Source organism: Pteropus alecto, unplaced genomic scaffold (assembly GCF_000325575.1).
Source record: "Pteropus alecto unplaced genomic scaffold, ASM32557v1 scaffold3, whole genome shotgun sequence".
Taxonomy (NCBI): domain Eukaryota; kingdom Metazoa; phylum Chordata; class Mammalia; order Chiroptera; family Pteropodidae; genus Pteropus; species Pteropus alecto.
The window spans coordinates 7,565,595-7,582,085 of NW_006442484.1; the positions used below are offsets into that span (position 1 = coordinate 7,565,595).

Consider the following 16,491-nt stretch of genomic DNA (forward strand, 5'->3'; position numbering starts at 1 on the left):
TCTTTTTTTCTTTAGTGAGTCTAGCCAGGGGGTTGTCAATTTTATTAACCTTCTCAAAGAACCAGCTCTTTGATGCATTTATTTTTTCTATCTTTTTTTCGTTTTCAATTTCATTTATTTCTGCTCTAATTTTGATTATTTCTTTCCTTCTGCTGACATTAGGCCTCATTTGTTTTTCCTTTTCTAGTTTTTTAAGATGAAGCGTTAGGTTGTTGATTTGGGTTCATTCTTGTTTTTGGAGAGAGGCCTGTAATGATATGAACGGATTCCCTCTTATGGCCACTTTTGTCATGTCCCAAAAGTTTTGATATGTTGTACTATCATTATCATTCGTTTCTATGTATCTCTTGATCTCTCTTTTTATTTCTTCAGTGACTCAGTTATTCTTCAGTAGTATGTTGTTTAATCTCCATGTATTTGTGGTTCTTCCTGCTTTCTTTTTGCAGTTGATCTCTAGTTTCAAAGCATTATGATCAGAGAATATGGTTGGTATGATTTCGACCCTCTTATACTTGTTGAGGCTATCTCGTGTGGTCAATCCTTGAGAATGTTCCATGTGCACTAGAGAAGAATGTATAAGCAGCTGTTTTGAGATGAAGGGCTCTGTAAATGTCAATTATGTCCAGTTGGTCTAATGTGTCATTTAAGGATGTTATTTCCTTATTGATTTTCTGTTTGGATGCACTGTCCATATCTGATATGGGGTATTTAGGTCTCCTACTATGTTAGTGTTTTGGTTTGTTTCTCCCTTTAGTTCTGTTAGTAATTTACATATTTCGGGGCTCCCTGATTGAGAGCATAGATATTAATAAGTGTTATGTCTTCTTGGTGCATGATTCCCTTTATCATTATGAAGCGTCCTTCAGTATCTTTACCTTTTTTATTTTGAAGTCTATTTCATCCTATATTAGTACCTTTTTTCTCTGAATGCCATTGCTTGAAATATCATTTTCCACCCTTTCATTTTGAGTCTATATTTGTCTTTGGAACTGAGATGTGTCTCCTGGAGGCAGCATAAGGTTGGGTTTTGTTTTTTGATCAATCTGCAACCCTATGCCTTTTTATTGGTGAATTCAGTCCATTTACATTTAGGGTGATTATTGAAATATGAGGTTTTCCTATAATCATTTTATCTTTTGCTTCTGGTAGCTCGGTGTTTCCATTGATTCTTTGTCCTTGTGTGTGTTTTTATTTATTTTTTTCTATTTTGGTTGGGTTTTGTGGGTGTGTGGTCTCTTTTACAGGAGCACAAATCCCATTAATTAGGGCTCCACTCTCAAGGCCTACTCATCTTCCACAGGCCCTACCTCCTAATACCATAACCTTGGGAGTTAGGAGTTCGACATATGAATTGGGGTCAGGGGGGACACAAACATTCAGACCATAGCATCTCCTCACATCAGCATGGAGAAAAGTGACTTTCTGAGAGGCATAGGCCTTGCCTGAGGTGACACATTTGGAGAGAGGCCAACAGATTCTGGGTCTCCTAGTGGCAACACCTGCACCTGTGCCAGGGTATCAGGTGGAGAAGCTTTCTATAGTCATTCCTCAGTGTCTGATGAAGATTGGTTCCAGGACTCCATGGATACCAAAATCCAAGGATGCTTAAGTCCCTTATATAAAATGGCATAGCACTTTGAATATAACCTATACACATCCTCCAGTATACTTTAAATCACACTTCCCTCTCCACTTCCCCCTTGGCTAGACTACCTGTAATACCTAACATAATGTAAATGTTATGTAGATAGCTGTTATACTGTATTGTTTAAGAATCAACTTTTTGAAATTTTTTAAAAAATATTTTTGATCCACGGTTGGCTGGATCTGTGGATGCAGAACTGCGGACACGGAGGGCTAACTGTATTTCAGAATAGAATTGCTGTCTTTATATACACAAGAATGGGGACCAGACTGATGGAAATAGAACTGGGTACTGGAACCCCTTACTTCAGCACGAGGTCTCAGAAAAGGTCACTGTTGAGACTCAGTTCAGGATTTGATAGCTAAGTGTCCCTGACCCCTGTGTGACCTGAATAAGGGCCCATGGGAGAAGATTGTAGGAAAGACAGCATAAGTCATCATGGAAATGAACCCACCTGGAGCACCGCGTTCGCCTCTGATCTGGAACAGCTCTGCAAGGGAAGGAGAGAGGGTATGTAGGCTGAGCTAGTGGCACACACCCAGAGCTCCCAGCTTGGCCCAGAGAGGCAGTTCCTCCAGGATGAAATTGGACAATGGGAGCCAAACACCTTGGAATATTTTAGGAAAGAGCCAGATGTTTAGATGTAACTAGTCATCTATATCCAAGAGTCGTAGATCCCTGGGAGCCCTAGAAGTGTGAAAAGGGGATTGAGACCCTGGACAGCACTTCACAATGTCAGAAGACTATGAAACCAAATCAGCTGGGCAAGTACCTCAGATTAAAGGAAGGGCTCTCATGTTAATCAAAACCAGCTCCCTCACCTCTCAGAGGAAAGAGTAACACTCACAGTGTCTAACTGTCTGAGCCTGGACTCTGCCTATCTGCCACACTCTCCCCTCTCTTTGAATCCAGACTTGGCCTTCATCTGCGCTCACTGGGGAGGCGTCAGCCTCTGGTGGGATCTGCCCTCTTGGAACCTGCGTCCAGCATGTGCTTCAGTGGGCACAGCACCCTGGCTATAAGCTCATTCTTCTAAGCCTCAGCTCACCCCAGACACAGGGGTCAGAGCAAGAACCCCAGGCTCCATATAACAATGCGAACCCTGCAACAGTCAGGTCACACCTAGGAGCTGGTTTTGCTCAAATTAGCATTCTTGTCTAGGACAGCCTGAGAGTGGTGGGTACAAGACCCAGAGGGGATCAAGAGAAGGAGGAACCCTGGTGTCTTCACCTTTGGCTCCATTTTCTTCTGCTTGCAGCCGTACCATCTAAGCCACTACATTTTCCCATCAGGTCCTCTCACAACTCTTGCATCTCCTGAACTAGCTTGGTGCTCATCATGATTCTCTCCTAGTCATAGGCTAATGTTAGTTGGCTGCATGGTCATGTTCCTGGGAGTTGCCCCAGGTTCTGCATCTTACCCATTCTCCTAAACATTCTGGATCAATCTGAGAGCTTTGTGTCTCAGACCTGGCCTTGGGCTCGTTGCTCCAGTTCCTGGCTCTTGAGGTCACATACACATGAATGCATGCAACCCACACTTCCCTCTCCACTTCCCCCTCGGCTTGGACAGAGCCCTATCTGTGGCACCCATGGGACATGTAACTTCATGCCCACCCCACATGGCTCATGCCCTGTGTCTTGGCCCCACGGTCCCATACTGGGCCAGGGTTTTGGAAGTCCCCCCTTGCCCAAGAAGGAGATTTGGGCCCAAAGATCCCCTTGCCCCTAAACAAGCAGCTCTCTCTCTCCCATCCTCCTCTGAGGAGCCCCAATCCAAGGCAAGGTGGCCAAACCTTGGTTCTTAGTGAAGTTGTCCACCTGCTGCAGCAGGCGCTTCTGCCTGTTGTGGACCTGGATCAACTGGGCCTGCAGGACTTGCAGCCTTGGTGCATCTGCAGCCGAGTGAGGGAGGTACTCTGACCAGAGTAAGGAGTAGGATGGATGATCCTCGGAGGCCAGTGTCTCATTTTCAAAGTGAATCTCTAGGACCCAGAGCCGCTTCTGCAGAATCCGAACTGGACACCCCAGCCCACCCAAAACATCCTTTTAGGGACCTCATTAAAGCCAAATGCATTTGAGTACATCATGACATTTTTGTGTCAAATGTACATAACTTCTATGGGTCCTGAATATATAAATACAGCTCATATGCTGTGAGGACCTAGTGTGAGTACAGAGCTCTTCCTATATCTTGCACATGTGCACTTCACACTCAGGCATAACATTACACATCCACAGAATATTCCTGCGTGGCCTAGAGATGTACCCACTGTGTCACAATCAAACATCAACTTTCATACAGTTAAGACTGTGCATGCTCTGGGCATGAATGCATGACAACTAATGTGCTGGTCTGACTTATTCACATGTGACCTTAATAAGCATTTGACATATGTTTATGTCAGCTGGGCACATATTCTTGAGTGACTTCGGTGTCTGCTGATAGAATTGCTTCATGACCTTCACATTTGGACTGGGAACACTTTGAAAAGTAAAGTCATGTTAAAATGAACACTCTGATCAACAATTCCCCTTCCCATTCAGAGGCTGAAAACCTTTGATGTAAGTAAGATGCTCATGGCATACTCATGTGAAATAATGCTTTAGATACACATAGGCTCACATATGCATTCTCTCTCTCTCTCTCTCTCTCTCTCTCTCTCTCACACACACACACACACACACACACACACACACAAACACACACATACACATGCATGCATGCAACCAACCCACACTTCCCTCTCCACTTCCCCTTCCTACCCCCATCACTGTGGCCACCGGGGGACTGAGAACTCCCTCCCAGCAGGTAGGCAGCCGTGGCCCCAGGGCTCTCCATTCAATCTGAGCCCTGTGTCATTCAGGGCCATGTTCAGTCACCCCCAGAGGGACCAGACAGGGCCAAGACTGCTTTACCTTCCATCACCAGCAACCCAGCGCCTATGGAGAGCAGAATCAGGTAGATGACCACCATGACCATGAAGCACTTCACCCCATTTCTCTTCTTGGGCTCTGTATCTGAAATACAATGCAGATAGAAGGTGGCTACTGTCAAAGATAGGGAGAAGGGGGCCTCAACCTGGGCAGGAATCCCCTCTGTGTGGGCAAAGGACGCCCTGCGAAGTCAAGTGGAGAAGATACCAAAAGCTCGCTACCACTAAATCTTCCTCCAATCATCCATCTTGCCACAGAGCAAGAAGTGTCATTGTGGCTCATTCATTTGTGTGGCCAGGCAAACAAACAATTGTGCCACATATCATAGTTGGGAGGGTGTGGTTCTTAATGCAGATGTCACTGCCAAAGCCACGGCACAGTGCCTCACCATAGGGGGCTCTCAGTAGATGGTTAGTAAATCGATGTGTTTGTTTCAAAACTCTAAGAGGATGAGTGTTCTCATTTTATAAACAAGGAGAAGGGTTTGGAGAAATTGAAAAACCTTTTAGGTTACAAGACACAGATCTGGAATTCATGTCCAAGTCTTTGTTTACTTTGTCTTCAGATTTTTAAATTATAATAGTAAAACATGCTTAATATAATTAAACAATATAGAGAACATTACAAGAGTTAATGATCTTCCCTCAACCCCCTGAGATCCTAACCTAGGAGGAACATTTGCTTGGCATTTTGGGGTACGGCCTTCCTTCCATCTCCTTTGCTCTCAGAAACTTAGTACTCATATAGTACTGGGTTGACTTGTTTTTCCTTTTAATTTTGCATAAATAATGTCATATTACATATAATACAGCACCTTACTTTCACAATGAATGATTTTTCATGGACATTTCTCCAGTTTTCTTTGTGGAAAAAGATTTAACGATTCTTTTCCATAGCAGTCTAATAGTCCTTACAGACAAAAGCCACAATTCACACAAATATTTCTCTGTTGATGAGTTGTTTCCAGTTTGGGGTGTTACAAAAGAGGCTGCAATAGTTCCACTCCAGTCTGTCCCCCACACCAGCTGTTTCCCTGTTTGGAGACATCCAAAGGCAGGGACCTGGCCTGCAGAAGGTCCTGCAGTTCCCACCACTCTCATTATTGAGCACCTACCCTGCTCCAGGCATTGACCAACGTTATCTCTAATGCTTCCAGCAATCCTGCAAGGTAGGTGTGATCACCCCCCTTTATAAAGGACAGGCTTGGGGCTTGAAAAGGTGATACAGTGGGCCTAGGGCCATCGAACTCCCAGGCCTGAGCTCACCTCACTAGCCTGCATTAACTGCTGCCCCTGGGAAAATGCAGTTGAAATAAGCTCCAGGGCAGCCCTGAGAGGAAAAGAGATCAGAAGTGAACAACCCAAGGGACAGAGGATGCATTGTGAGCACCATTTTGCTTAGGGGTAAGTGAGGGTGGGTTTTCAGTTGACTATTGCAATAGAGGTTTATGAGCTTAGGTCTTTTTCCATCACGTGTGGGACCGGTGCTATCCCACTGACATTCTTTCCAGAATGGATTCCCTGCCCATGCATCTACTACACAGTGGTCCAGAGATGGCTCTGGCAGCACCAAAAAGAGTAGGGTTTTTTATTGGGTAGATTTTTAGTTAGTGGCACTTGTTTATGCTCAATCTAGCACAGAGTGTTCTTCCACCATACCTGCCAAATAGAGACCCACACAGCCACCTGAATGAGCTTTCTAATGCACAACCTGGTCAAGTCACTCCCCTACCTCAGCCCTTCAGGGCTGTTCACTGCCCTCAAGACAAACAGCTCCCTAGCTGTATAAGAAGCCCTCCTGACTCCAGCTCTCCTATGGCTGCACCTCCTGTCACATCTCCACATATACCCTGACCCACAGTGAAGCCAATCAGGCCAGATCACTTGTTTACCTCTTTCCTGCTTTAGGCAATGTATCTTTTCTGAATATAGATCTCTCCCTCCTCCTTTTGGCATGACTCATCCTACTCATCTTTTGGGAGCACCATGGAGCTTCTCCTACTCCAAGATACATTTTCTGGTTCCCCTGGGCTGCATAAGACCCTGCTCTGCTTTCTCACTTCACTCTGTATTTCTACCTGTCATGGCACTGATCGACCTGAACTGTGTCTCTTTATGTCTCAGTTTTCCCAAATGGCCTGGAAGCTTCTTGGTCTATATTCCAGTACCAGCATGTGTTGGAAAAATGATGGCTGAATAGATGAAGGGATGAATAAGTGGCTGAAGATGTTTAGATGCTGAGCATGTGTGAAGTTGGACTCTGCCAGTGTAAAAGTGTTGGAAAAACATTGGGAATGAAAGTTAGGACCTCAGGTATCCATACAACCAACCATCATGATGAGGATGAGTAACATACAAGGGAAGCCTTACATTTTAGAGAAGATAGTGGATGGTGAATACAATCTCATAGACAGAATTAAATTTGATAAAAACATAACATGAGATGGAAATGAAAGATAAACTGTGCTTCAGAGACATGTGTACTATAGAGGTCAGAGGTAGGTATGAGGACCAACATGGAAGATATAAATATGTTCAAACTAGATGGTAGGAACATGGTGGAAGGCATTTGAGTAAAAATAACGAGAGGAAAACAGACATGGTAGTATGGTAGGAGTAGTTCATGGATGTCCACTGAAGCCCAGAATTCTTTTTTTAAGTCAGAACAATCACCTGGCATACAGGCAAGATAGTTTAGAATCTGGGAGTTTTTAATCTGTGGGCATTATTTAACTCACCCTGTATAAAATGGAGAATCTGATAAACTCTTTGCCCTCTATTCTGATCGTCTCTTAGAGGGTAGAAGAAACTGCAAAGAAATATCTACTCTGGATTGGATTTGACCATTAGGAATTATTGCTTGAGAGGGGAGAATGAAGAAAACCTCAGATGAACAAAAATGAGCTTCCCTAAAGTAAACTATGATGAATCTCAGTGAAGATTTTAAGGAAGTGGTTTTCAAAAATTTGACAGTTCTGTGGTCTGACTTGCAATGAAAATATGGCTCCAGAGGAAAATAAAATTTCAGTTAAACAGAGGGGAGAGGGAGGGGGAAGAGGGAAGGGTAGATAGGGGGAAATTAAAAACATTTCTTCAATTAAAAAAATAATTCATTCATTCATTCATTAAAAAAAAAATTTCGATTCAAAAGATCTCAGTGAAGATAAAAGCTGCACACAAACTCTTGATTCCCAGGCCCGCTATCTCCTAATTCTTCCATCAGTGGCAGAAGGTGTCTTGGTGCATTAACTTCTCTCCTGCTGTAACACTAGTAGAGATAAAGCAGGAGCACTGCCCCTATCACTGCCCCTATCACAGAGCTTCTGGTGAGCAGGCCCAGGGAATTGGTCTTTGCCCTGTGGACTTGATGTTTCCCATCCCTGCCCTAGTAGCACCGGCCATCTAGAGAGGTGTCTCCCGCTGCTGGCAGCACCAGTAGGGAGCAAACAAGAATACTGATAGCATCAGGTGAACAAACCAGACCAGAATAGCACAGTCAGAGTTCTGAAAACTAAATTGTTATTCAAACCACAGCCTACAATAGTGAGCCAGAATCTATGTAATAAACCTAAATAGTGTCACTATCTACTAAAATAGAAGGTTTAAATAGGATAGAGTCTCCTGACATCTATACATGACGTTCATTACACAATGGAAAACCACTCATCATACTGAGAACAGAGAAAATTATAACTTGAATGAGGAAAGACGAACAACAGATGTCAGTATTATGACGCAGATGTTGAAATTATTCAATAAGGATCTCAAAGTAGCCACAACAAAATGTTTTAATGAACAATTATGAATACTCTTGAAACAAATAAAAATAGTTTTTAATCTCACAAAAAATCAAGGCTATATAAAAGAACCAAATGGAAATTGTAGAACTTAAAAACACTGAAAAAAACTTTTTTCATGTCATTAAATGTGCTCAATCATGTAATACATATGCCAAAAGAAAAGACCAATGGACTAAATGATAAAGTACTAGATATTGCCCAATTTGAAAAACAGAAAATTGACAACCAAATACAACAACAACAACATCAACAACAACAACAAACATCAAACCCAACCTCAGAGATTTGTGTGTCAATAATATTCACATTATTGAAGTCCCATAAATAGTGTGAGGTTGCAAAAATATTCAAAAAATTAATGATGACTAAAAACTTCTCAAGTCTGGTTAAAGACATAAATCTACGAATTTAAGAAACCCCAACCATGATAGATGCAAATAAATCAATACCGAAACACATATATCACAGGTAAAATTCTGGGGGAAAAAAATCTAGATACAAAGAAAATTAAAAATCTAAATAAAAAGGAAAACTGTTGAAAGCAGCCAAGAGAAAAATGACACATTATCTATAAAGACATAACATTTTGAATGACAGCAGATTTCTCATTTGAAACCATGGAGAACAGATGGAAATGACACATTTTTCCTGTGCTGAAAGAAATGAATTACGAATTATGAATTCTATAGCCAATGAAAATATTTTTTTTAAGAATGAATGAGAAATAAAGAGATTCTCAGGTGAAGAAAATTAGGAGAAGCTATTGCTAGTAGATATTGGCAAAATGGTTTTAAAAGCATGACCCAACTATATATTATCTAAAAGAAACTGAAAATAGAGCTTTCATTCACATGAGGCAAAAATTGATATGTGAAAGGAGAAATAGAAAAATCCACAATTATAGTTGGAGACTTTAACAACTCACTCTCAGCAATTGATAGAAAAATCAGCAAAAGTTAGAAGAATTGAACAATATCATAACCCAGAAAATCTAATTAACATTTATGGAATGCTCCATGTAACAATAGCAATATACACATTCTTTCTATAAACACATGGAATATTCACTCAGATAGTCCATATCTTGGGTCATCAAACAAACCTCAACAAAAGAAATGAAATCATATGGAGTACGTTCCCTGACAATGGAATCAAAATAGAAACCAATAACATATAGACAAGAGGAAAATCTCTAAAACATTTGGAAATTTAAAAAAATAATAACTTCACAATAATGGATGGGCCATAGAGAAAGTCTCAAAGAAAATTAAAAAAATGTAAAAGTAAATGAAAATGAAAATATATCAAATTATGGAATTCAGCTAAAGCAGCACTGAGAGATTTATAGCACTAAATGCTTACATTGCAAATGAGAAAAGACCTCAAATCAATAAACTAAGTTTTTACTCCAAGAAACTAGAAAAGATAAGCAAAGCAAACCTTAAGCAACCAGAAAAAATGGAAATAATAAAAATCAGAGCGGAAGTCAATGAGATTTAAAATAGGAATACAAAAGAGAAAATTAACAAAACAAAATTCTGGTTCTCTGAACAAAAATTGATACAATTGATAAAACTCTAACAAGACTGATAAAAATTTTATTAAAAAAACCACAAATCATCAATATCAGAAATAAAATGGGATATTACTACAGAGCCTGCAGCCATTAAACAGAAGATAAGGAAATACTATTACTAGGTTTCTGTTCACAGCTTAGAAGAAATGGACCAATTTCTCAAAAGCTACCAAAACTCAACCAATAAGAAATAGATAATGTGAATATCTATAACTATTAAATTTAATTTGTAGTTTAAAAACTCCTGAAAAAAAAAACTATAACCAGCTGATTTTATTGGAGTATCCTGACAAACCTTTACAAATAATTAGCACCAATTTTACACAATCTCTTATATATAATAGAAGAGTAGAAAACAGTTCTTAATTCATTTTATGAAGTCATGATTACCTAGATATGAAACAGAAAAACAGCACACACACACACACACACACACACACACACACGCACACACACAAAGAAAGAGAGAGAACCAGAGGAAAGGGGGAAAGGGAGAGGGGGAAAAATAAAAAAATTAAATGTTAAAAAAATAATTATAAAGGAAAAAATGGAAAAATAAATAAAAAATAAATTTTTAAAAAAGAGAAAAATAATCAAATCAATATCTTTCAAGAAATTTTACACAAAAATCCTCAACAAAATATTAGTAAACTATCTCAAGTAATGTATATAAAGAATTTATATACTCTGACTAAATGTGATTTCCAGATGTGCGAGGATGATTCAATATCTAAAAATCAATCAATATGAGCCACCATATCAACAGACTAAGGAATAAAAAAACATATAATCATAAAATTGATGTAGAAAAAGCACTTAGCAAACTCCAATTTATAATAAAACTCTGATAATTATAACTCTCATTATAATAAAGTCCTAATAGAAACTCTTAGCAAACTAGAGGAGAACTTCCTCAACCTAAAAAAGGAAGATTTACAAATATATAAAAACAACATGGTACTTAATGATGAAACAGAATACTTTCCTCCTAAGATGGGGAACAAGGCAAGGATGTTTGTTCTCAATCCCATTTCTACATACTACTGGCAAACATGGAAATCAAAATTGAAACACAATGGTATATACAATCACTTCAAATAAAATAAAATATTTAGGTATAAATTTAACAAAATGTATACAAAATCTGTATACTGAAAATTACAAAATTTTGATTTAAAAAATAAAATCAAAGACATGAATAGATACAGAGACATACTATGTTCATGGATTGTAAGGATAAACATAGTAAAGATGTAAATTCTCCTCAAACTGATCTGTAGGTATAATACAATTCCTATAATATTCCAGCGAAGTTTTTTTATAGATATAGATAAGCTTATGCTAAATTTATATGGAAAAGCACAAGCCATAGAATAGATAAAACAATCTTTAAAGAGAATATTAAAATGTGAGAACCTAATGTTAAAGTTTATAATAAATCTAAAGTAATCAAGACAGTGTGGTATTAGTGGAGGATAAGCATATGGACCAATGGAACAGAATGAAGAACACAGAAATAGACCTATACAAATATACCCAAATGATATTTGACAAAAGGGCAAAAATAATTTAATGGAGGAAGGATAGCCTTTTCAGTAAATAGTGCTGAAGCAATTGAACATCCATCCATAAGTAAAACAAACAAACAAACAAATAAACCTTGACCTAAACTTCACATCTTACAAAAAAATCAGCTCAAAGTGAACCATGGACTTAATTGTAAAATGTAAAACTATAAAAATTTTAAATTAAACATAGGAGAAGATCTTCAGGGCCTAGGGCTAGATGAAGAATTCTTACAGTTGACACCAAAAGCACAATCCAAAAAAGGAAAATTTGATAAGTTGGACCTCAATAGAATTAAATAATTTTGCCTTGCAAAAGACTCTGTTTAAGAGAATAAAAAGGCAAATTACAGACAGAGAGAATATTTGCAACCCACATATCCAGTAAAGGACTTGTATTTTGAATATATAAAGGACTCTCAAAAATACAGTAAAAAAAAGCAAAACCAAAATAAAACAAAACAAAAAACCCCAAGCAATCCAATTAAAACATTGGCAAAAAAACAGGAAGAGACAATTCACCGAAGAGAATATACAAATGGCAAATAAGCATATAAAAAGGTGTTCAACATTATTAACCTTAGGAAAATGCAAATTAAAATTACAGTGAGATATCACTATTATACACCTATCAGTTTGGCTAAAATAAAAATAGTAATAATACTAATTGCTGGTAAGGATGCAAAAAAACTGGATAGTTGTTCACTGCTGGTGAGAATGTAAAATGGTACATTCACACTGGAAAAATAAATCAACTGCTTCTTATAAAACCAAACATACACTTAGAATCCAGAAATTGTACTTGTGGGCATTTATACCAGAGAACTGAAAACTTATGCTTACACAAAAACTTTTACATAAATGATTATAGCACCTTTATTTGCAATGGCCCCAAGCTGGAAACCACCCAAATATCTTTCAGTGGGTGAATGGTTAAATGAACTGTGGTACATTCATGACATGGAATAATATTAATAAAAAGAACCAACTACTGATATACACAACAGCTTGGATGGATCACAAGGAAATTATGCTATGTGGAAAAAAAGACAATCCTAAAAAGTTGCATAGCATGTAATTCTATCTACATAACATTCTTTAAATAACAAAATTATAGAAATGGGGAACCAATTAGTGGTTATCAGGACATAGTGATTGCTGGTGGAGGAATGAGGAGTATGTGTGGCTGTAAAGAAATAGCATGAGAGAAATTTTTGTGGTGATTGAACACACATTCTGTATCTTGATTTTGGTGGTGGTTACACAAATATATGCATATGATAAAATTGTAGAGAACTATGTTCACACACACAAGGGAATGAATGTAAAACTAATGAAATCTAAATAATAAACTTTGTGGGTGTGCCAACATCAATTTCCTGGTTGTGATATTGTACCACAGCTATGTAAGTTATCATTACTGGGGGAAACTGGGTATGGGTAACAGAGATTTCCCTGCACATTTTTTTTTTTTGCATCTTTCTGTGAATCTATAATTATTGCAAAATAAAAAGTTAAAAAAAAAAGATGTTGAGAAATAGCGATGTGACAAAGAACAAAGTCAGAACAGTGACATGAAATGATAGTAGTCATGTCAGCAAAGCTGACCCTGAATGGACTCCAGGGTTAAAGTCTGTTGGGAAATGTTTAAAATTATCTTTAGATCAGGAAAAAGAGACAGCTAGATCCACTACTGGGAGACAATGTTTAATGCTAATTAAAACAACAAAACCCATAACTACACTATCTATATCTTTGGGAGTCTTCTTTGTCAAGAAGAATGTTCTTCAGACTAAAATTAGTGGGAAGAAATATCACGAAGAAAGATGTGAAACCTAAAATAGTTGAGGGCTTAGGGTGAGAGATGATATTCCACGGATCTTCAAGAACTTGCTGATGTGGAGGCAGAACTACTTCTTGAGAAACCATATATATCAGGAGAGTGACAGGAAGACTTGAGGTAGACAAATGTTCAAATTTTTCAAAAAACTTAGAAGAGAGTGCATCCCAGAAAGATATTGTCAACAAGGATAAATGTAGTCTCTTGTTCAAATTCAAATGCTCCATCATTGATGTGGGAGATGGGGCTGATAGCAGTTCATGAGGAAAGACCTGGGGTTTTGTTGGACCTTAAAGGCTCAAATGTCTTCAGAAAACTAAAGCAAATCTTCCCAGACATATATCAATACATAAAGATGCCTGGAACCATTTAATGTTGAAGCAGGTAGTTTCATTCCTCTCAGTAAGCCCCGAGGAGATCATTATATTATAGAGGCTCACAGGGATTACTGTCTATAATGGCACTCATCTAGAAAGTTTCATTTGTTTCATGATCTTTGTATGAGAAGACAGGAAGTTATAAGTGCATTTAGGGAGATACTCCTTCCATTCAAACTGGAGTGATTTTGTTTCTTGGTTAGATATTTAGTTAGAGGCATCCATAACCCAAATCAGAAATCTGAAATTCACTCTTGATGCTTGCATCTCCTTCACTTGCCATGTCTCACCATTATAGTCCTACATTATAGTCCTACTAATTTGACTTTTTTTCCTTCTCCCTCCTCCCGCTCCTTCCACCCCTAATCTAAGGATGTTGCCATCTCCCTTTTTTTAAGAAATGGATCTCTGAAGGCAGGGCGTCTCTTCTCATGCACTCGCCATACGCCTCCCAGGCCTGGTGCACTCGAGGGGCCTGGCACACCCGGGGTATGGTCCATGGCTCCACCTGGGGCTCGAACCCAGGACCTTCTGGGTGTAAAGCAGACATGCTAACCACTACTCTATGGAGCCACCCCCTGATTTGACTTTTACTATTTCTCCAAACTATTCTCCTTTTTCTTCTTTACAACCACTACCTCTCATCATCTCTTGCTGCCATGCTTATCTCTGTCCCAGCATTACTCTTTCCAGCTTGTCTTCCATCTATGGTAGTGAGTAATCTTAAATGCAAACCAACGCCTCCAAGCCCAACTATAACACCTATAAAGCTCCTTATTGCTCTCGGGATAAAATTAATTGATCCTAGTTTCAACTCCACTGAGCTACCCCAACTAATTTTGGCCCAACAATGTGGAGCTGTTTATATTTCTCTGAATATTCCTTGTGAATATATCTTAAATATATTGTCCCCTACTCTACCCCAGCCACTGTTTCCTTCCTCTAACTAATCCCTTTTATACATTAAACTTTAGAAGAGGTCTCAGCTCTGACCTTCAGGGCCCCACACCAGATTCATCTATAATGTCCTGTGCAAATATCAGTCACAGCCGATGACAAATTGAGGTGGGCTCACCCTGCCATTCTCCTGCTACCACTGACATGACTATAGGCTCTCTGAGGCTGGAGGCCATGCTTATTTTTGTTTCCTCTGTGCATATAGTAGGTGCTGAATATGTTTGATTGGATAATTTTGCTTGAACATTTCGGTATCTTAAAAAGTCACATATCCAGAATGCTGCATTCCCTGAAGTTCCAAATAGCCAACAATTATTAAAGTCATTTGCGTGCATGCCTTCTCTCTTACCACACTATAAATTTCTAAAGACACCACACTAGACCTTTCATTTTCATAGCCCCATAAATTCCAACCAGTGATCTGTACAAACAGATGCTGAATGAGAAGAGGGGCACTCAGGCCAGCATACAGAGCTGTAGTAATTCCTGAACATACATCTTCTAGAAAAGACTGGGAGTGAGAATGACTGATCGACTTCAGAAAACAGTTCCCAGAGGATATTCTAGAATGGGAGATCAAAGCACTCATTGGTGATGTTAAATGCTACAAGTTCTAGATTTTAAAAATGCATCACCTGTATGATGCTGAGTGAAAAAAATAAAGACAACAGAGTTGATTGAATTTTTAAAATCTGAATTTAACCTAAAAAAATTAATTATGAAGCTATGAACATATCTTAGCCAACAGGAAATAGGAAAAGCACCCCCTGATCAACACATCAGTTTTAACAGAAGTCACCTTAAAGAATTTTAAAGGAATTACATTATTAAACAAATATGAGTCATTTGGCTTCACTTTTGTAGAACTTTTTCATTCCTCTTGTTTTGCATTGCCATTTCATCACACAATTTGTGTGTCAGAATAAGACTCTAATAAAAAAGAGGGGCATATAATAAGCATTAGGATTAATCTAAGGGAAAATATTTAAATACAATTGAGAGAAATTGTGAAGCTAAAAAAAAGCACAGTGATATACTAAAGATACAGTATCTATAATTAGCATTACACAAATTCCACATTGAAGCATTCCAGAAATGTATTAGCAAGAGTCTATGGTGCAAACCTAGACTTTCTATTAACTTTTCCAGTTTTCTGTTGCCAACAGAAAGGCTGCTTCACCAAGCAATGCCATTATTGGGGGGTAATACTTTACCACTGATTTCAAAGGTCTTCATTGCAGAAAACGTGGTTTGGTCAAGAGAGGCTCTTTCTTCAGTGTTAGATAAGAATTCTTCCTCCTCGAGAATGTCCTTATTTCTCATCTCTAAGCTTTATAGATGGCCAAATCTCTGAAGCCAGCAGAAATGCTTCCCTTACAAGGAACCAGTCAGGGAAAGATTGTTCCCATCTAATTACTGTAGCTAGTTGTACACCACCCAGCACTTCCCTTTGGCTCTGATTTCTGAATTTGCAAAATGTTTCCTGCCATGATCAGGACTGGGCATTTCTGAAAAATGAGCTATTCACGCGTGGAGCTCCTGCTTAGTGCAGCTGCTTGTTAAGGGGGATCGAGGTGGATTTGGGCACAAGGCCTTGAAACCATCCCTGTTCCCAGGCCCCTGAGAGCAGAAAGCTGGAATACCCCTGGAAGGATGTTTCTGTCTCTCACCTCTGCTACCCAAACCCTGCCATCGCCCCAGACCCAGCTCACTGCGCCAGGACCTCTCCAGCCCACACTGAAATCTTCCTCATCTGATCTTCTTCTGTTCATGGGGTTCATCCTTGCTACTCAAAA

At 39.0% G+C, this 16,491-nt stretch overlaps 1 protein-coding gene across 1 annotated transcript in view; it reads right to left on the reverse strand.

The window, feature by feature from the left end:
• MARCO (macrophage receptor with collagenous structure) overlaps positions 1-16,018 on the reverse strand; it is a 36,347-nt gene extending 20,329 nt beyond the window's left edge. The window contains exons 1-4 of the mRNA XM_015596501.1: positions 15,910-16,018; positions 4,564-4,665; positions 3,441-3,662; positions 2,100-2,135 (exon numbers count right to left, since the gene is read on the reverse strand). Coding sequence (XP_015451987.1) covers positions 2,100-2,135; positions 3,441-3,662; positions 4,564-4,665; positions 15,910-16,018 — 469 coding nt within the window. The remainder of the gene's footprint in view (positions 1-2,099; positions 2,136-3,440; positions 3,663-4,563; positions 4,666-15,909) is intronic.
• Between the last annotated feature and the right edge of the window lie 473 nt (positions 16,019-16,491).